Below are 20,732 nucleotides of genomic sequence, written 5' to 3' on the forward strand. Positions count from 1 at the left end.
ATCCCTTCCGACTCGATAGAGCACCAGTCTTTTATGATATCGTGGGCTTTCGGAACGCAAGGCCAGGCAAGGCTTCCTTACTCGGCGCATTCGTGTTGCACGCAACTACAAATGCCACATCCAGACGAAAATTTACTACGGGCTTGAGTTTAGGCTTAATTACACACTGCCTTCTTTGATGAACACATCATAGCAGGCTGCGCAGATAACACGCCGTAGCATTTGTTTCAGAACAGTTAAATGCGTTGAAACATCTCGAACATTTGTTAGATTCACGCGTTGTTCGCTGCATCGCAGGCACTCCTCGCGGCCTCGCGCGGCAGCCGAGGTGGCCGAGGCGGGCTTATTGTCACGTGATCACGCCAGACCAATGGTATGGCGCGAAGACAGGCGCGTTGTTTTTGTGCTCCAGAAAACTCCACGCAACTTCGTTTGTAGATCCGTGATCGTAATTGTGGTGGTGTTACCGCTATTGCTCGATATCGAGTGTTCGTGCTCGCATTGTGAGCGATACTGGAACAGTTCGTGTCGTTCTCTGGACGTTTGATAGCTGCTCGCGGTTTGAAATTACGGCGGCTTCGCGTCCACAATCGAGGAGTATTTTATGATCGCGAAGCGGTCACTGCTTGCAGGAACGTCTGCCGGTCGGCAAGTATCCATTTTGAATTTATATAACCCGCTCGGCTATCGAAATGCGCGTCGAGAGCTTGTAACCGTGACAGGATGCCGGCATGCAGCTTGGCTCTCTTTAGGCAGTTTTAGAATAGGGTACTCAAAGATAGCGTTCGTTGCGCACGTACGCTGTTTTGTTTACTTAACGTGGGTACCTGTAGGATAGCGTACGACGCATGCGCAGTGGCGACAAACGCTAACGCAAAGCTTTGCGTAACCTATTCTAAAACTCTGTATTACCGCCTGACTAACGGCAATGCCGAGTTTAGGCAGCTTTAGATTATATATGGTACGTAAACATTTGCGTTAGCGTACCGTATCCAACGAACGCTCTCTCTGCGTACCCTATTCTAAAACTGGCTATTACGATTTTCCTTGCTACGGAATTTGTTTACATTTATCATGGTGGCCTTATTATTGTGCGTGTATTATGTGGCATTATCCTGTGTCTACTATAGAGGGTAATAAGCCAACGCTGCTATGCCTTCCACCGCGATTAGACAGCGTCATTTAAAGGGGTCATCAAGCTCCCCTTGGGCTTGTTGAAAAAACACATCCTGCGGAAAGCAGACACGGCTATGAACTGCTCAGCCAAATATTGCAGTCGTGCGCGCCGCGTAAAGGCTACAAGCGGAACGCGAAGTTGCTGTTTTCTCAGGAGCCCTCTTTTCAAACAGTCCGGTTCTCACTCTCGGCGGTGGGCGGGGCGTCTGCCAGGTGACGTCGCGATCTGCATCGACGCGTCGCAAAAGACATAGCATCCTCATTGGCCGATAGCCGACGTAAATCGAGAGCGGCGTTCGGATCAGATGCGCTTCTTGCCACGGGGTGCTGCCACCTGCCGGCGCCGCACTCCTCAGTACACGGTAGCCGCACTCGCGCAAGCGAATCACAGCGGGAGAGCGATCGTTTCATGACGCGCGCTGACGGAACTTCTTTCCCCCGTGCCATCCCTTCCTGTGTAGCTTCCAGTGCGCTCGTCGGCACGAGAAAAAGAGAGAAAGCGCTGAGAGCGTGCGCCGAACCCCCGTAACTCCGCTAATTCTTGACGGATTCGAGAAATTTTTGCGGCAATCGATTCGGGAGGCAGTAAACTCCGATACTGAGGTCATTAGATCATTACTTGGAAAAGTGGTTCATGACCCCTTTAACTGTGCCGCGGTTCTTAGAGCACTTTGATTGCGTTATCAGGGTGTTTGAGCAGGGTCGGTTTACAGTTCGCTAAGTACTGTAATACCTTACCATCGTGGTCAGCACGCAGCTTTTTGTTCAGCCTACAAGACCTGTACTAGCCACTTTGATCATCACGTAGACTTGCGCCGCTAGGAACTGGCTGTTCACTAACTTTAGTTATTACGGTAATTGAATTAACGGTATTGCCACCGCGTTTACGTTTAGCGAAATCGCTAAATGATTTTATTTTTAAATGTGTTAGCATTTGGTGCGTCAACAATGGAACGAAGGCGTACAGTTGTGTGCGGCCTACCGTATTTGCTCGAGTATAACCAGAACTGTTCGTTACTGTATTTGTTCATATGCTACCTGCATTGTTGGCTGCGGTTTCCTAACATTGAATTACAAAGTAATTGCAATCAGCTGTAACAAAAAGGATCATGTTTACGCTTTTATCGCAATTACCGCTTCATCGATCACTGCAAAAATCTTTTGTGAATGCGGGCCCAGATGTTGACATTGTTTTAAGTTCTCCCTGTTAACTACGGCGAGGTTTTGTTCACGTGACTTAAGCAGAAACGTCACAAATGACGTCATTCCACCGCCATCTAGTTTAAATTAAGTGCAAGGTTCTGTCTGGTGTTGCTTGAGTGTCGCTATTGGGCCAGTGTCAGAGGTTGACCCATGTCACTAGGGGGGGGGGGGTGGCAGTAACCTACTACGTATTGCAGATAAGTTCTGCGGAGTCTCGCAAGGGCGGAAGGGTTGAGGGGGAAATCGGCACCCACCCGTTTACAGCACGAAGCCACAATATTTCTCGGAAAGAAAGCCTCTTTGTTGCCGAAAAATCCGTCCGGGTCCAGGGATCGAACCCGGAGCCAAAACTTTTCCGGGGCTGTCGCTCTACCGATTGATCGAGCCACTCAAAATGCCAGCAGTTGGCAACTGGTTTGCAATAATATGTCTATGTGCTTCGAGTTGTTGATGAAGTCTGCCCTCGCGCTGCCAGTCGCGGCTCGTGAGCTCAGTTGGTAGAGCGACCGCCTCGGAAAGGCGTTGGTCCCGGGTTCGATTCCCCGACAAGGTAGAATTTTTCGGCAACTAAGAAGCTTCCTTTCTGATAAAAACCGTACGCATTTCCTTTGCGACTTCGTGCTACAAACGGGTGGTTGTCAGTAGAGTTACTGTATATGCTAAAGGTAGCATATACAGTAACTCTAGTTGTCAGTATCCCTTTCTTAACCTAATAACTCACTCTTTTCCAGCATCACTACTGTCAGAGCCAGCTAGGGTCGAGAGTGACGTGTCACTCTACAAATGACGTCACACGTGACGTTTTTGCTCGGGTCACGTGACCCCAAGCTGTTGACGTGAAAATACCCTCCCCGTGGGTGCTATTCTGCGTAGGTTCCTACAATATTTACTAGAGGGAACTCTAGCGCTGCGATTGTTCAGCCGCCATGGGAATTGTGGGTAGTACGTGGATTTTCCATGGGAATGGTGGGTAGTAGGCGGCTTCAAACGCACTTGTGGCTTTGTTTATTGTTGTTTTAGCGTTTTTTTCGGATAAAGGAGTGGGAATTTGTGAGCCTATTTGAATTGAAGAGCCCAAAAAGGTTAATGTGGGGAAGTGGAACTGCTGATCGTTTGCTGAACTTTGTCTTGCGACAAAGCGACTGCAGGCCGCATGGAGCCGAAAGGAGCCGAAAGAACGAACCTTAGACAAATCCCACGCTGGCTGTAGCGCAATGCGTTGCGGCTGCCATAGACACTAGCGCCAGATTTCATGGACACTGTTAAAACCCCGCCATATTGCCTAATTCTGCAAATGCGGTATCTCGAGCCAATCGTAGGCCGCACGGCAGCTTTCTGGGCCAATCACAGCGGAAAATGTCGCGAATTCGTGGCCGAGTTCAACACTGTCCAAAGTGGCACCCCGTGTCTGTTGCTTACGGCCTGTAACGAATTCGTTGAATCACTCTTCGTTGAATCTTAGTCTCTTAACATTGCCGTTTCATTTTTGTAACAACTAAATGAACGACAGTAGGGTGCACTCAGATACCCACGATAAACTTTGTGTGGGTGTATCGGCGTTTCTCGATACTGTTGATTTGACGTCATGTGAAATTTGGAAGTTGTTCTTTTCAGAACCCAAAATGGCGGCGACCGTAAATCTAAACATCTAATGGCGATGATATTCTGGACATGGTCCAATTCCGCCCATGCTGTCAAATTCCGCCATTGGTCAACTCTGATTGGCCCAGATAGCTGCTACGGCCTCTGATTGGCTTAAAATGCCGCTATTACGAAAATGGACAATATGGCCGAATTTGAGTGTCCGAAATAGCAGGGGCGTAGCTAGAGAATTTTTTTTTTTTGGCTACGCTGACTCTGGCGGAGGGGGGGGGGGGGGGTGTTCAACCCTTTTGTCTAGTTCAGGGCAGAAGAGCACTCCATACACACCATTTACGCTTCTTTATAGCGCGTGATTTTAGGCCTCTATACAGCCATAATTGGCGGAACATGGGAGAGGCCTTTGCCATGCAGTGGGCGTATACAGGCTGATGATGATGATGATGATGATGATGATGATACAGCCATAATACACCCCGTCATCGTAATCATGGGTCATCGCTAACATCACATCAAAGACGTGGCGCTCTTTGGTCACCGATGGCCCTTGCGCCACAAAACCCCACTAATCAATCAATAGCACCTATGGTCGCTTCAGAGCGAGCGACAGTGTCCACAATAGCGCCCCCTGGTGTCCCGTTCTATAACGCAGGAAACTATATAAACGCAATATACGGGTGCGGCCATGATTCCAATGCGCTCGCTGCCCCTGGCCACCGCCGACGCCCTGGGTTCGGTGCTCACCCGCCAGACGGTGTACGTGTTCCCCCCGCTGGGACAGTTCGACCCGAACTGCGTGCGCCTGGTGACGCAGGGACGAGACCCGGCCACCGCGGTCGCCTGCCTGCTGGGCTTCTTCAAGCTCGTCTGCGCGGACGGATACGAGCAGGTAATTACATACGGCCTTGTAACATTAACTTAAAGGAGTACTGACACGATTTTGAAGTGCAGCAAAACGGACGTTTTTGGTTTCCTTGGCATGTAGTGTTAACGCTCTCCCCACACCGCATCCGGGAAACACGTATAGCTATTTAAGTTTGATTTTAAAGTTTTCATCTCCCAGCATCTGCAAGGCAGCTTCACCGCATGGAGAGCCCTATGACGTTTCAAGTCAGCTCACCTGGTTTGCGAAGTCTGGGTTCTGCATGCAGCCTAAATCACAGAAATCGCTGTCGGAGGCACTGGACGACAGTTCACTCATCATGAAACACGTTCGACTGACAGCAAAGGACAGCAGGTGCATATTTCGTGGGTTGCAGTCTGCCCGTGACGGCACGGGCAGACTTGACACGTCACTATGAAGCCGCCCTCTCGAAACCGAAACCGAAACTGCTGGTTGAAAGAAGCGGTATTAAAAATATATGCAATGCATCCCCAGGCACCACGACACTCTTTTTAGGGTTCTCGACACCCGTGCTTTCATTTAGAGCAACAACCCGAAAAATTTTAAAATTCATGTCAGTACTCCTTTAAAAACTTTGAGACGTATTCATCGCATCGATTAGTTAAAAGCTCATAAGAGTTGTAATAACGACGAAAATATGAAAGCGTTTTGCTGTAGCTTCTGTAACTGAAGCATGGCAACTTCATTAGAGCAGGTAAAATAGAAATTTGCGGATTGTTCGTGGGAAATCAACCATGCACGCGATTGAGAGCGTCCTTTTTTTGTAATAAGTACGAATCCGTTTTTTCCACCATGCCACGGCGCATGCGCCCATCCCCTAGCGGGAACTTTGCGAAACGCCTCATGATCTCGGAGGCTTTTGTTCTGGTCTCACCGGTTGTCCCGGCCCCTCTCAAAGCACTAGCAAAATGGCAGAGGGCAGTACAGGAAAATGTAAAAGTCGGATTTGACAAGTTGTCTTCTGGCAAGAGCAAGTCTACGATGTTGGAGGCTCCTGTGAGTTGATAGACGTAGTCCCTACCCCTTGCACGTCGCGTCCTCGCCAGGTGGTTCGCGCTAGCGACGTCGACGGCGTCTGGCTGGACGAGGTGTACGTGAGCGGCGCCTTCGTGCGCCGCCAGCTTCGCGCCCTGCGCGCCGACTCCGAGCCCGCGGCCACCATGGACGACTTCTACGTGCTCCTGAGCGTGCTGCTGTGCAACCTACCGCGCGTGCGTGGCTCCAACCTGAACCGCGACTGGTTCCAGAACCGGGTCAACGACCTGGTCGAGCTGTTCCCGGGAGTCTCGGAGCCGCCGCCCGTGCCGCTGTACGGCGAGGAGCAGGCGGACGCCATCTCCAACTTTGGCGAGCAGTGGCCGAACACAAGGGCGGCGCTGTGCCACGCCCTGCTTAGGAGCCGCTTCGAGGTAAGTGTTCTACTTTGTAATGTACCAGGCTGTAGCGTGGGTGCCGAGGAATGATGGTACTGTACTGAAAGTACCGCTTGTGCACCGAGAAGTGGCTGCACATCAAGGTAGTGTTGTGCCATGCCCTACTAAGGGGCTGCTTAGGAGCGTGTTCCCTATCATTGCGTGTTCTCTTGCCTAGTGCCGTGTTCCCGTGCCTCTTTAGAACACGTATGCGACTGCACTGGGGCGGCACTGTGCCAACATCATGCTCAAAGGTCCCTTCGAGATGCGCCCGTTATGACTGTGTTCTACTTCAGAGTGTACTCGACTGTATACCTGTGTTGCGTCTACCTTGAGCAGTGACCGCCCGCAGAGACAAACCATGCTCGACGGTCGGTTAGATGCGTGTACCCGGCTTTTGACATGTGTTCTACTTTACTTCAAAGCGTACTGGACGGTACCTGTACCATGTGTACCTTCTGTTGCCCGAACATAAAGGCAGCGCTGTGTGTGCGTCCCCTTTCACAATGTCTTGCTTTAGTGTGGACTACACTGTAACTGTCATATGAGCAAGGACTTAGTAGTGCCGGTGGTGTGCTTACTCTCATTTACTGTACAAACGTTCGCGTAGGGCCCCATGCAGCAAGTGCAGGAGTACGTGTCCGTGGGCTGGCGTTTCGCTGGGATGAAGCACGTGCACCTCATCCTGGAGTTCCTCAGGGGCCGCAACTCTTGGGTCCTGGACATCATTCCAGAGCTGCGCGCCAAGGGTGAACGCCTCCAGGTATCCAGGAAATTTATCAGAACTTGATGTAGGGCTAGTCGGTATAACTCGTCATATTGAAGAAACTTGGCGTTGTTTGCGGGGTGTGTTCTTGCGTGTATGCGTGTGTGAACGTGTGCGTGAATGAGGGAATGCAGATTTGTGCCAAGTTTCTGCAATATGCTGGGAAGCGGTCGGAATAAGCGGGAAGACGTATGGTGCGGTGCCACATGCGATCAGACGCGAACCGTCTACTCATCGTGTCGAAGACCGCGTTCTGTAAGCTTCTCAGAAAGGTCGCCTCTGATCCCAGTGGGTCCCTCCATACAGCGTCGGATCATTCATGTAACTGGCGTGGCGTACACGACGCGACATCCGATGCGACGTAGAACGCGCGAGAGACGCCGTTGCTCCGATGGTGAGCACATGGTGTAAACTTTCTCTTGCACGACAGTCGTATTGCCCAGAATCTTAAGCGGAGTAGTTCTCTACGTACGTATCATACTTTTAACACGTCGCGTCGCAAAGAGTGCAATCTGGCGGGACCAGGATTTTCCATCGACTGGGCAGTATTGGCTAGGCGGTCGGGTGTTGTCCTGCGTCATCGCTGTGTGCTAGGTATTTTATGGCCAACAAAAGTATTAAGTTGAGATTTTAAGGGGGAGGGGGGTGGTTCGGAGATTCCCCCCCCCCCCCTCCCTTCTGTATCCGCCAGTGGACCTGACGGTACCTTGTAACTGCTCGGTGCGCAGGCGTTCCTGAAGGCGTACCAGCGGTTGGGTGCGGACGGCCCCTATATGAAGCTGTTGCACCTTCCCGAGGCGGCGACAGCGATGCGCAAGCACCTGGGCTTGCACGTGGCGGCTGCGTACGCGCTAGCCGTGCTGGAAGATGAGAACTGGCTGCAGTACAAGGGCGTGCCGCGCGACGAGGCCGAGGAGGCGGTGCTCTCCAAGATCTCGGCCATCAAGCGCATGGGCCTCGGTGCGCCCCCAAAGGACGGCCGGGCTGCCCCCGCCGCCGTCGCTGGGGGTGACGGCGATGACGACGGCGACTCGAGGGGTGTGGACGTCGCCGCAGCGGGCGAGCCCGCTGCCACCGCGGCGGCCACAGCGCCATAGACATCCACGGCAGGTACTTCACTTCACTTTTATTTATGGTGTATAACAAAAAAAAAAAACTACGGTGTTTTTAATGGCTTCTGCAAACATAGATGGGTTAGTGATGGCACAGATGGCGTGAGGAAGGCCGTTCCAGTCTTTTGCTGCTCTTACGAAAAAGGAGGCTTGGAGTGCAGTGGTCCGGGTACGTGGCATTGCGACTTGTAACGGATGACCAGTGCGTCTATCTGATCACCTCGAACTAATGTAGTGCAAGAACACTAACCACTGAAAACGGAACGGAGGCTTTCGGTTCTCTTCTCGGCTGTATATATATCTTCGAGGGCAGGAGTATAACCTTTGTAGCCCTTCGGAAAGCGACCCGTTTGCCTGTTCCGCCTGTTTTTTTTTTTTTTTTTTTTTTTTTTTTTGATACCGTTCTCATTTTTGCTGATAAGGGCGCTATTCTGGCAAATCGTGTGACGAGACATAAATCAATTTTCGGAGTGCTCAGTATAGAACGCTTCAGCAGCGTGCTTGAGTGGGCTGGTTGATGAATTGTAGACGACGAAGGAAGAGACAGCGCCGCATCATCTCGTCCTTTTTAAGAGCTGTTTTGTTGCAACACTTGTTGGCTTCATAACGCACAGATGTTGCAAAGTACCCGCACCGTCGTTGTATCGCTGGTATCGCGGCCGCTTCTGCCGCCGTATCCTTAGAACGACAGAACTTTGAGCTGGATTCATGTTAAATGGAGGCAGGCGTTTCGTATTGCATGTCTTAATCTTGTCAGTGCCTGAAGCCTACTTTCTATCACGTATATCAGTCTTGCACGCGCACTATATGTATACCCTACTCCCTAGTGACTTCGTGCTTACACCTCGTATAGGGAGTAGGCAAACGAAAAACCTCGGAAACGTTCAGACCGATGGCTGAAGCAGCTATAGTACTTTATATTTCTAACCTCGCAGCACGAGGAACGAGGCACATGCGCATGCGCCTGAGCGCGCCATGGGAAGGCGGGAAATGTCACGATGGCCGCTAGACCTCGTATGGGTCAATGCGCTTGCCGTTTAGCCGATGAAACGGTCGGGATATTTTTTAAAAGCGAAGCTTTGTACGTGTCTTACCTCTGCGTGATTTGGCATGTCGTCGTCGGCCGTTTCGCAACTCGCGCTGAAGCTTTACCACAGTCGACAGCTTAGCGCCAGAGCAAAACCGGACGGTGGAAGGATGACTGGCGGAACGCCATGCACGCCCATCGTGACCCCTTGAATCGCAAGCTTGCGCAATATTCCAACAGGCGCCCATGCCCCGCGTAACCTTGTTGACCGTTTTTATGTGCGCATCGATAGTTAGGGGATCTTTCGAGTCTTGCAGAAAGGTATCGTATAATGTCATTAAAGCGGTTGGGTCAGTTGCGTTTTGGGAATAATGGCGTTGGTGTCAGCGGGGCGGCGCTGTCGACGCTGGTTCTGGCAGTAGTAATAATGATACTGCTTATACTGCCCCCCCCCCCTCCTTTACTAGTCACACGGGCCGACAATTTCATAACCGCTCTGTATAGCATCATGCGTGACTAGGGTCACGTGACCCCCAGCTGTTGACCCGTCTCATTTACGCGGTCTACTCGCTAAACTTGAGCTTGGCAAAGTAGGTAAGTACTGCGTGTAACGATCAGACGAGCGTATAGTTAAGGCCTGGAGCGTTATCACTTTTAGCTGCCAGTGCACGACTTGTCGAGACGCGGTCAGCTTGGCTGCAAACCGACGGCGAAACCAAGTGGGCTCACCTCCGCGTTCCGCTCAATTTGACCTCACAGCGGAGCGAAAGGTGCGTTCTGTGTTACGCTGATCGCAAGATCGTTCTGCGCACGCGCACTACAGTTAGCATACGCAAGTCCATAGGTCGGCAAAAGATGTAGAGCTCACTCGATACTCACTCATGTTAATATATTTTGCCCTGAGGCATCACCCACTCGGAAACGCCAAAATTTTAACTGGGCTCTCTCGGACTCGGACTCACTAAAATTTTTTTAACCGGACTCACGCGGACTCGCCAGAATATTACTCGTCCGGACTCGTTCAGACTCGCGGCTCGATCTGAGTCTGAGTGAGCCTGAGTTGTCTCATGAGTGAGTTTGCCGACCTATGCGCAGGTCTGACCGCTGCGGATCGTAATCGCTGACATTCTTAGTTTCCTTCGCTTCCCTAATGGCTGGAGTTGGCGTGTACAGTCGGGGACACGTACGCATGACGTTTACGCGCATGCGCAATTTTATCTAACACGCAGGCGCAGCCAGGGCCACGGCGGGACGACGACGATGCGGCCCCAGAAGCGCCGGCATCGCGGAGAGGGCCGGGACGCTCTAGGTCGCGCCGACGGCGACCAGCAACCGCGGGAAGTGCTCGGAGCACAGTCGTCTCTTTTCTAAAACATCGAAGCCGCGGCGCAAGCACTTCCCGGGGCCTCGTCGTCAAGGCGCGCCCGCCCTCGCCCGTCGTCGAGTGCCATGGCCAGCCGCCTGGCGAGTCGCCTGCCGTCGCCCGACGTTGACAGCGTCGGACCCGGGACGCGGTCCCCGGCTTTTGGACAGTGGCCGGCAAGGACCGTGATCCATTCTGCGCACCGGGAGCGTTTCTGTGGACACGCCCCCACGGCGCCTAGTGCGCCGTGGTTGAAGACTAGCGGGTTACGGCGCCGCCCCGCCCACCGAGGTCGGCAGGGAGGCCTCAGTATCGTGGGGACAGTGGCGGGGCGGTGTCATAGATGGAAAAAAATTACATTTTACGTTTCAAAATGCGCTGTGTCTAATTCGATGGCGAGCTGCCCAGGCGAAAAAGTTCCATTCCCAGCTGGATTATTGAACCTGAAATCTTTCCAGCTGGAATGGTTCGACAATTCAACTCGGAAGTGGATGAATGTATCTAGCTGAAACTTCCGGGCTGGAATTCGGCCATATTTCAGAAAAATATTAATCGACTTCGATCTGAACTATATATAGTGCTATGCATGTATTCATCCAAGCGAAAACATTTCCAGCTGGAAATGGTGGCTTTCATTAGCGCTTTGTGGGTGGCTGCGGGTAGAGGGCGCGCGCGGCATGCATTTGCGCCACGAGAGGACGCTCGCTGCATAATTTTATCGCATTGTGGTATAAATCTATTAACACAGGCTTACATTTGCGCTGTGCTGCCTGCCGCGAGCATGCGATGCACCAGTGCATCATGGTCGCGCATTATGGTCTTCCAGTGAAGTTAAGCGTCAAGGTGCATGTAGATGTTCACTGCAGTGCCCAGGAGTATTCAGGAACTCTGAACGAGACGTATTAATTCAGGAACGGTGAATGAAGTGGTAAATGAAGGTGCTTTTCGGAGGGAAGTTCCTGGCGCCTGGCAACTGAAACATATATTGGCACCACTCGCGCCACTAGGCTCCAGCCGTGCTTGCGCCGACTGGGCTAGGCCTAAAGGAATTCCTTCTCTGTGCTTGCAAAAGAACTTCAACCTCGTTATAACGAACACGGATATAACGAATTATCGGTTATAACGAAGTAAATGAATAACAGTCTAGTGTTACAAATAAACGTTTATAACGAATTTTCGGATATAACGAAGTTATTTTCGTGGCATATGCGACTTTGTTATAATGAGGTTTGAGTGTACAGGATCTACATTTGCATTTTTAAATGTTTATATGCCTATGGGCAAACTTGCGAAATAAAAAGATCGATTTGTAGACATTGGCAGAGCTGTGAGAAGGGGGACATTGGTGGGGCTCATGGGTTTTCACATTCTTGTATGTGTGCACTGATGGTGCAGCTAGCACAGTGGTGGCACAGTTGGCTGCAAGAGCCTTCTCGAGGAAAGGCAAAATTGGAGGGAGCATTAGCCAACTATTTTAGAGTCTGCTGCTGTTCTGGTAGTTCTACATCTTGGCAAAGCTTCGATGTGAATGTCTTCATTGAGTTTCCTAAAATTAACTAGAGGGGACTCTGGCGTTGCGATCGTTCAGCCACCATGGGAATGATGGGTAGTACACGGATTTGCCCAATCTTTGTGTTTACGGCTTCGATCGCGATTGTGGCTTTGTTTATTGCTCTGTTTTGGCGACTGTTGTGAACTTTGTGACCAAATTTGAATTGGTGAGCCTAAAAATGTTTGAAGTGGAACTGCTGTTTTTTGCTGAACTTCATTTTGCGACAAAGCGGATGCAGGCAACGCGGAACCAAACGGAGCCAAAAGAACGAAGTTTATACAAATCCGTGTACTACCCATCATTCCCATGCTGGCTGAAGCGCCATGCGTTGCAGCTCCCATAGACACTAGCGCCAGAGTTCCCTCTAGTAAGTATTGTAGGAAACTATGAATGTCTTGATGTGTTGCTGCAAGTGGGAGGAAGGGGGGGGGGGGGGTCTTTTTTGTTCGGGCGAAAAATCCGGGTGGTATCCAAGTGTAATGTGGATGTACTTTGCTAAATATACCTTTGTTCAATTGTCGGGGGCACTAGCAAAAGATCTAACGAATAATCTTGGTGTGTACCACAGCCATCTTGGAGATAATTATTTCCTCTGAGATATTGCCTTTAGAGAGCCCATGGCAGGAGTGGGTAAATTGGTACCGTAAAAAAAAAAAAAAGTTATGCATCACAATTGTTCAAATCAACAAACGGATAATGCAAAAAGAATGTCATCGTGCAAATTGTGACATCACAATATTGGAAATTGCAGCCTTGGGAGTAGGTAAACATACCGGAGGTGCCTTTCTGCAGCTGATGCATGAGCCAGCGTTCCTTTTATAGTTGAACCCCTTTATAAGAGACACTGATGTAACAAACGAATGGGTATAAGACTGGTGTGCCCACATTAAAATAGGGATTGAACAGAAAATGCAAACATTGTACCCTGCTTATAGAGACATCTTGTATAAAAGACAAGAATTCCTCCCCGGTTCATGTCTCTCGTAAAGGGGTTCAACAGTATTGCCATAACTATTCCAAATTTTCACTTATTCATTTATTTGATTGAAAAGTTATTTCTAGAAGAGTACACTGATTGAGCATCTGCATCTGCAATAGTAAAGATTGTTTATGCCAGTAAATTGGAACTGGAGAAACAATACGGACTTCTTTGTAAGTTATGTGCATTCAAAAAGACATCTGGCAGACTGTGATCCAGTGCAAGCCCACAGATCGTCAAAATTAATCTTAGACCCTGATCAACCATGGGCACGAAAAAAAAGTTTGAAACCACACGGCGATCGAATCACGAGACAGTCTGGTAAAGGGAACAAAAAAACACTTTAATAAAGTCGCAAATCTTTCTTTTGTTTTTCAAATAAATTACTTTGTACAATAGGCTTAAAAAAATCTCATCTACAGCTGTACAAACACAACACACGCGGACAGACTTAAAATGGACACAACATGCATGGTGACACAGCATCAGCATTAGTGTTGTCAATAAAGAAAAAAATATATCTGGAATGACAGTGGGCATGAAGTCAAGTAGTGACACTTGTTGCTGCGACAAAAAATGCGACGCGTCTTTTATCTGCCAACGGTAAGGTAAAAAGCAAGTCAGAATGGGACACACAGTGCACAAGCGCTTCCTCTTGTTTTTGCATGTGACTCGAGCAACAATGTGCAGGCACAGCCAGCACCAAAAGTGCCTGGAACATTGCAGACGCCAGCCTGACAGTGTTGTATTCAACCTGCACTCCTCGTCTCCAACCACCACACGTAGAACGCGTAGCAAACGTTGTCCAAACTTGGCCATCATGTTTGAGTAACAATTCGCTAATATTGTTTTAACTTTTGTGATCCCACCTCTCATGTAGTACCACCAAGTGGGGTCTTTAAGTTGGTCAAAGTAGTAATGAATAAAATAGCTGTGTTACTATTATAACCAATTGGAATTATACTTCTATAACACTTAACAATGTAGCGTTGGTACTAGGTCATGAGGTTATGCCTTAAAATGGTAAGGAGTGAGAAACGTATGCTGTGAGAAATGGAATTAATAGCTGCCTTCAAAACTGTGGTGCGCATTATCTTGTGAAGGCGTAATCAAGCCTACCGAGCTGCTGTCCTCCAGTTGGCAGTCCACAAGCGTAATCTAGGCTGCATGTTCCAGAAAATTGTGGTACTGACCGTACACAAATGACGTGTTCGGGTGATTTCAACCAGTGCTGAAAAACGTGCGGGCTCACGCCGGTGCTTGCTCAAACCGATCAGAAGCTGCAGTGTCCCCAACTTTCTCGAGAAAAAGGAATGACGCGACTTGCGCGCGGAACAGCTTTGGCGGTGCTACGTAGAGAACGGTGTGCATTGACGGAACGTCAAGGAATGTGCGCTCGAAGAAACGGACCGTGCGGTGCTTTTTTTATGTACACCAGTGAACGCGCGCGTCGTCTCCCACGCACCGAGCCGAAGGCCAGTCTCGATTTAGTGAAGAATCGACGACGCGTGCATTTTTTTTCTATTCCTGCCGAAACTTGTGAAAACTTGGGCTCCCTACACAAGAAAAGTCTTGGTCGGGTTGGCCATGGCTAGAAGAAAAACAGCGTGAAAACACGGGGCCCACGGTTTGCTTGCACCAACATCTACGGAATGGTTGTAAGGATAATAAAAGTTCATAAATCTCTGCAATAAGCTGCGGCTGGTCGTGTTCGAATTAGTGTGATGTGCTAAGAAAATGGCAAGTTACCATGCCACGCCGGTGTGCTGTTAGCACGTCAAAACTGCAAGTACAGCAGCAGTTGTTTGCCAAACATACTTAAGTTGTTCTCCAGAAGCATGAGGTCGAGATATTCAATTACAAGCAAAACTTTGAGTGACTTGATGCAGGCAGACATGATTGTGAGAATTTTGACACGCCTGCTTGGACACCTGAGAGTCGTAAAGCAAACGATGCTTTGGTTGGCTTTGCAGTTGCCTAAAATTATCAAGCTGGCACATAGGGACTGTAAAAGGGAAGTGCTTCACGTACGAGTTGCCAGTTGCTACAACTTGTTGCAGTGATGCTTGATACCGCTTCGCACGTTGGCTTTTGCTTGTTGCGTGGCAGTGCAAAGCCACGCTAAGGACAAACTGAGGTAAGTCGCGTTGTGGGACGTGAGCAAGGCATAGTTGAAGCGACACAATAAATAAAACAACAATATCAACATAAATCGACTCAGACCTAATTTTCGAGATGCACAAAAGTAAGTGCGTCCTGTCTCATGGTTGTGCGCTATCGATATTTGTTAGAATGGCTGCATAATCTTGTTCACTTTATCAAACGTGCTTGGGGCTGTCACAATGCAGCACGATCCCGTGCGAACTTCAACCTGATTGTAACATCGTTTTGCACGATAGCTTGCGTTGAACAGAACAACCGAGTTGAAGCACTTGCATTTACACACCTGCAGCGAGCATATCCAATAAGCACTTGGATGAAAAATAACGTAGCACCAAATTCATAAATAAATAAAGTATACACAACACTCCACTTTTAAAACACTTTTTTTTTTTCTATAAACTACGTTCTGGAATATAAGCGACATTGAGGTCATAAAAGGTCTATAGATATATCTGGGGGCGCGGTCTAAATAAATAGATTCTCACCATCTGATGCCTAGCACAGCTCGAGGAAATATAGACTATCTTGTTTTGTGAGCTCACAAAGAAAAAAAATATACGGTGCTGTACAAGAAAGCCACGTAAAGCAATCGGAAACACCTTTTTCCAGTCTGGCGAGAGAGGAAGTTCAAAACGCACGCCATGCGAGACGTGCGTGCTAGTCCAGAACTGTGTGGCAGGCAGGATGTGAGGAGAGTTCATCAAAGTTTGCGATGTCCTTGCTCACAGTGACTTGCTCCTTTTCGAGCGAACGTTGAGGACTATCCGATTCATCCGCAGAAGTAGTCCCGTTCTTTAGGGGCATTGGCAAAGCTCCCCGTACACTTAAACACTCTCAGGAAAGAGTTCGCACTGTTCTTTTTTGTTTGCTTGTTTGCGGAATTGAAGCACTGCAGTCACACACACACACACACTTGGGAGTATCGTAAAATAAAAAAAGTCCCAGCTGCTCGCTTGGTAGCTGCCCAATGTCGAAAAGAAGGTCTCCGTCGATTTCCCTGAGGAGATTCAACACTTGTTTCTACGACGACTACCTTTTTTTCTTCTTTCGAATATTCTTGATGTGGCAGGATATCAGCTGCGATGAACAGACACGTGGCAGTATTGTTTTTGCTTGGCAGTGGGCTCGCGCTTCAAACTCCTCGGCTAGTATGGGTCGGTTTGCTAGTGCTCCGGAAAATCTGGCACGCTACTAGTGCGGCAGTGTGTGCTGTTGCATTCCGAGGTGGCGTTTCCATGCTGCCACGTATATATGGGCTTTGAACCCACTGGAAACTGTAGGCTCATCGAGGCCACTGGAAACGTGGGTAAAAACAGTTCATCCGACTCTTTGGTTTGGAGCTTTTCGTTTAAAAAAAAAATATTTCTGCCTCGGTGGCATTTCGGAAGAGGCCCGTTCGTGCGTACTCGATGCATTTGGAAACCATTTCTCACCATACGGTCGATTAAAAACATTTATCTCTAGTTCTACAATGCTTTGACTGTTGTCTGTAGACCACGATGTGGCCTACAGCATGTAACTTGTGTTTGTGCTCACTGTTTGGGTGTGGAAAGCTTCTGGACATAGTGGCGTGATGCATGTTCAGTTTCATCTATCTCCTTTGCGCGAGTTGCTTGAACGTGGTCGAGTCTGCCAAAAAGGGTCCTTTGCTGCTTTTCATCTAATTTCTTTGGTTTGTTATGCTGGTTGCACACTTGTTTGAAGTGAAGACAACATTAGGTCCAAAACACTGATCCGTCGTTGACCTGCAGTGTTCAACTCAAGTCGGTAGGGAAGCAGCATCTTGTTCAGTCGGAAAGTTTTTGCTTTTGCAGGTAAAAACAGGCTGCCACTTTTTTCGTGCCATCGGTGTTTTCAGCTGTAATATGTGGTCTTTCGCTACGTCAGTTCTGAGTTCGTACCGATTAAGCACATCGTAGACCTTTGACACTTCTCCACACACGCTGCACCACCGAGCGCGGTTGTTCCTCGCAAGGTGTCGCACAGTTCACGACGCTAAAAAAACACGTCGTCCTTGCTCGGCACTCAGTAGTTGAAGATGTTGAAGAGCACGGCGAAGAGCGTGCAGGCCGCGTATACGCCCAGCGCCACCCACCACAGCAAGTGTTCGTGGAGTTTCTGCTCGAAGTTCTTGAGAACCAGTAGTCCGATTGTGAGGCCTGCCAACGCACCGGTCAGGTGTGCCACGTACGATACCGGCGGCCCGTGAGGTTCGGCGGCGTACCGGTCGTAGACCGCAAAGCCCACATCGGCGGACGCTGCAAAACAGAGCAACACAGCGTATTAGTTTACAGTTTGTGTGCCAGCTAATCAGTACATTTTGCATTGTGGGTTTTTACCAAAGCTCTCATAGAGGACTGAATGGAGTAACTGTGAGCCTGTTTAGGATATCTAAATCTTAACCACTTTGGGCTACCTAACTGATGCAACTGACAATTAGTCCCTCAACTAATCAATTAATTTTTATTGTTTTTGATAAATATAATGACATACTTTTATACAAGCAGGAGCACAGAAGCCTTTCAGTGTTTGTGGAAGGGGTCCATTTTTAATAGAAGTGATTACAACTGAACTATAAATGTCACAACAACTTTGTTACAAGCGAATTTATTTTTGTTAACATGGTTACTCTTGTAATATATGTTGATGAGTGCATGCAAGTTGATTATATAAATAAAACAATGCGAATAATATGATGCTGTAAGGTGAAGTCTTTCAAAGCTTTGTGGGAATATGAGAAAATTAATATGATCCATAGTTTGTTGTTACAAATTAAGTGCCATTGAGTTGCTGTTGACTTCGTGATAGCACAAGCATATGAACAACAAGCATGCCAAGCAGGAAGCACAATTTACAGTCTTGCAATATGCACCTAGATTGCAAAGTTACAGGTTTATCTAAGTGAGACTTGAATTTTTAATAAATGGTCTCAAATAAACTGCAAAAAGCATCAATTTTTCAGTCTGCAAATGTTCAAGAAGACTACCAGAAATCAAACAGGAAGTGATCTAGATGAAACGAAGAGCCAAATCACAGTTCCTCCTTCACAGCCTTAAGAATATGTCATGCCTGAAACAACGCAATTATAGAAAGTGTGATATTGCTCACCAATAAGAAATACGCCCACCAGCCTCACGAGACCAAACTGCATCTGGTTGTAATTCTGAAAGGGAAAACAGGATGCCAAACTTAATTGCACTGTCAATCTAAAAAAAAAACTTGCCGTGAAACAAGCATGTTTCAAGATGGAAGAGACTGTAAACATAAAATTGGCATCACCTAAAAGCAACGAATGCTTAGAACAGTCAGTAAAAAATGTTCAGTGACAGATATAAGACTGGAAAACTAATAACACCTGGAGACAGCTGCAAACAGAACAACTAACAAGTTATCTCTCTAGAACACTATGTGAAAGCCGCAGATGCAGCACAATTTGATTGAAATGCTTGAGGGTATGACTATACAGGCGAATATCAACTCCATGGGGATTTTTCAATGCACTCTACAAGTAAAGCAAATTGCAAGAGCACTGCTATTAATAGTAGCAACATTGTTATTACACACAAGGGCACGATTGGAATGTGGAACCTTATGTTCCGGAACATATTTCAATAACAGCTTAGTAACCATTTGCATGAGCTGCTTTTTTTCTTAGCAGGAGGAGGAGGAAGGAAATGAATGAAAGGCGGGGAGGTTAACCAGACGCCTGTCCGGTTTGCTACCCTACACTGGAGGATAGGGATTAAAATAAAGAAAGAAGAGAGAAGCAAGCTTCACTCTGGCTTATGCAGTAGGTCCCACCAGGCAGGAGTGAGCTTGCGTGGTGCAAAGAATGCGTGAGCCGATTTTCAATATGTTTGGTTAAAACAAGTCTTAGTACATTTCACCTTCTTGAGTGGCATCGCAGTTGTGTGACAAAAACTCGCAGTTGAATGGATATATTAGCGGTAGCAGATGGCAAACGCCGAAGCCACGACGAAAAATTTAGTTCGAATCCAAAACTAGAACAACTCGCTTCACTGTTAGGTAAAAGCGCTATGCGGCAGAGCACACAAATATTGGCAAACTAAAGTTTGCTTCACTGTTAAGCGCGACTGTCATGCGGCACAGCGTACTTTTCAAAACTGCCCGTGACTTTCACGACGTTGGTTACACGACGTGAAACTGCGCTTAAAAGCTCACGTTGCTGTTCACTACTTCTTACACTAGCAAAAACAAAGCATTGGAACCTTTGTTTTGTATTCAACGGGCTGCCGTGCATTCGCAAAGTCTGATATGTGCCAGAAACATGTCTCCCACAGCCAGCAGGCCCTCAGGATAAGAAGAATGTCAAATTGGTGAGAGGTGACGTCACGCAGGCCGCCATGTTGAATGATCACCACAAGCACGTTCATATGTAGTGCGAGCTTCTGTCATTTTTATTCTACATCAACCACAGCTAAGTGAAATAAACAAAAGATATGAGTGTCTGAAAGGTCACAGTGTCATCATGACTATGGCAATGTCCAAGGCATCGATGACTTAACACTATTCGAACTTACAGATGCATGGCTCGCCCAATTATCACAGAGCCAATAGGAAGTGCTGACATTTAGACGCAATGTCACGAAGGTGCCAGTGAGTTCTTATCGATATTATGGCATCTACAGGAATCACACATGGGTGGCGCCCAGTAACATACGAAGGCTGTCCGAAACGTGACGTCACGTGCCATCACGTGACCGAACAGAACTCACCAGTAGCACGTTGGCAAGGTGTGCCGCTAGCAACGCGTACACTCCGCCCGAGGCACCGACGAGGTAGACGTCTGTGTCGAACACTGACGTGCCTAGAGAACCTGCATGCAGGAAGAGGAGAGAGTCAGAATTAATACAGCTCAGTAAAGAACAGAGAAATGCGTATGCATACACAAGAATTCACGCATCCGTTCAATAAATTAATAACCTTCATTAGTTCAACATGATAAAATCAACACCGAATAATTGCACTGATAGCTATCAGCCCACTTTGCCCAGCAAGGACGAATGATTCAGATTAAATGGATTGGTAAAATTAAAAAAGAAAGGAAGATAACGTGTGCGTACACAGAAACGACGTATTAATAAACCAATCCATGCATCAATCAATGAATAAATCGATCAATAAATCAGCTCTGTTACTTTAAGGTAAAATAATTCACCATAACCGTTGGACTGATAACAGGCTGGTTGCCTGTGCAAGATAAACTTAATCGACAGGTACGTCAATGGGAGGAGCACTTAAATTAATATAATAAGAAAGTAGAGTACCATAGTACATAAATAATGACTCATTTATAACAGAGCTGCGAATTGGTGACCACGGCCACTCAAGTGAGCACAAAAAGAAAAAGAGGAGAGGGGGGGTGCACTGATACTTATTACACAATTCACCTCCCCCGTCCCCCTAATTAAAGAACCCTGCGCACGCCTATGAGTGTGGAATATCTTGGTTTAGA

At 48.1% G+C, this 20,732-nt stretch overlaps 3 protein-coding genes across 5 annotated transcripts in view; 2 read left to right on the top strand and 1 right to left on the bottom strand.

Moving 5' to 3' along the window:
* The first annotated feature begins 4,663 nt into the window (after window positions 1–4,663).
* Window positions 4,664–6,574, top strand: LOC119400032 (uncharacterized). The gene is made up of 3 exons (XM_049417518.1): window positions 4,664–4,867; window positions 5,929–6,291; window positions 6,497–6,574. Exons 1-3 carry the CDS (start codon window positions 4,664–4,666, stop codon window positions 6,572–6,574), a joined length of 645 nt encoding a protein of 214 aa, XP_049273475.1.
* A 334-nt stretch (window positions 6,575–6,908) lies between these two features.
* LOC125756154 (uncharacterized) lies at window positions 6,909–8,165 on the top strand. Its single transcript, XM_037666950.2, has 2 exons — window positions 6,909–7,057; window positions 7,789–8,165. Exons 1-2 carry the CDS (start codon window positions 6,911–6,913, stop codon window positions 8,155–8,157), a joined length of 516 nt encoding a protein of 171 aa, XP_037522878.2. The 5' UTR covers window positions 6,909–6,910; the 3' UTR covers window positions 8,158–8,165.
* Window positions 8,166–13,415: 5,250 nt separating this feature from the next.
* The window catches only part of LOC119400033 (protein rhomboid), a 176,146-nt gene continuing 168,829 nt past the window's right edge, over window positions 13,416–20,732 (bottom strand). For all 3 annotated transcript variants that reach the window (XM_049417945.1, XM_037666952.2, XM_037666951.2), the window contains 3 exons: window positions 19,993–20,093; window positions 18,365–18,419; window positions 13,416–17,514 (listed from right to left, as the gene is read on the bottom strand). In XM_049417945.1, coding sequence (XP_049273902.1) covers window positions 17,282–17,514; window positions 18,365–18,419; window positions 19,993–20,093 — 389 coding nt within the window. In that variant the 3' untranslated portion in view covers window positions 13,416–17,281. The remainder of the gene's footprint in view (window positions 17,515–18,364; window positions 18,420–19,992; window positions 20,094–20,732) is intronic.

This window comes from Rhipicephalus sanguineus, chromosome 7, assembly GCF_013339695.2.
Source record: "Rhipicephalus sanguineus isolate Rsan-2018 chromosome 7, BIME_Rsan_1.4, whole genome shotgun sequence".
Lineage (NCBI taxonomy): Eukaryota > Metazoa > Arthropoda > Arachnida > Ixodida > Ixodidae > Rhipicephalus > Rhipicephalus sanguineus.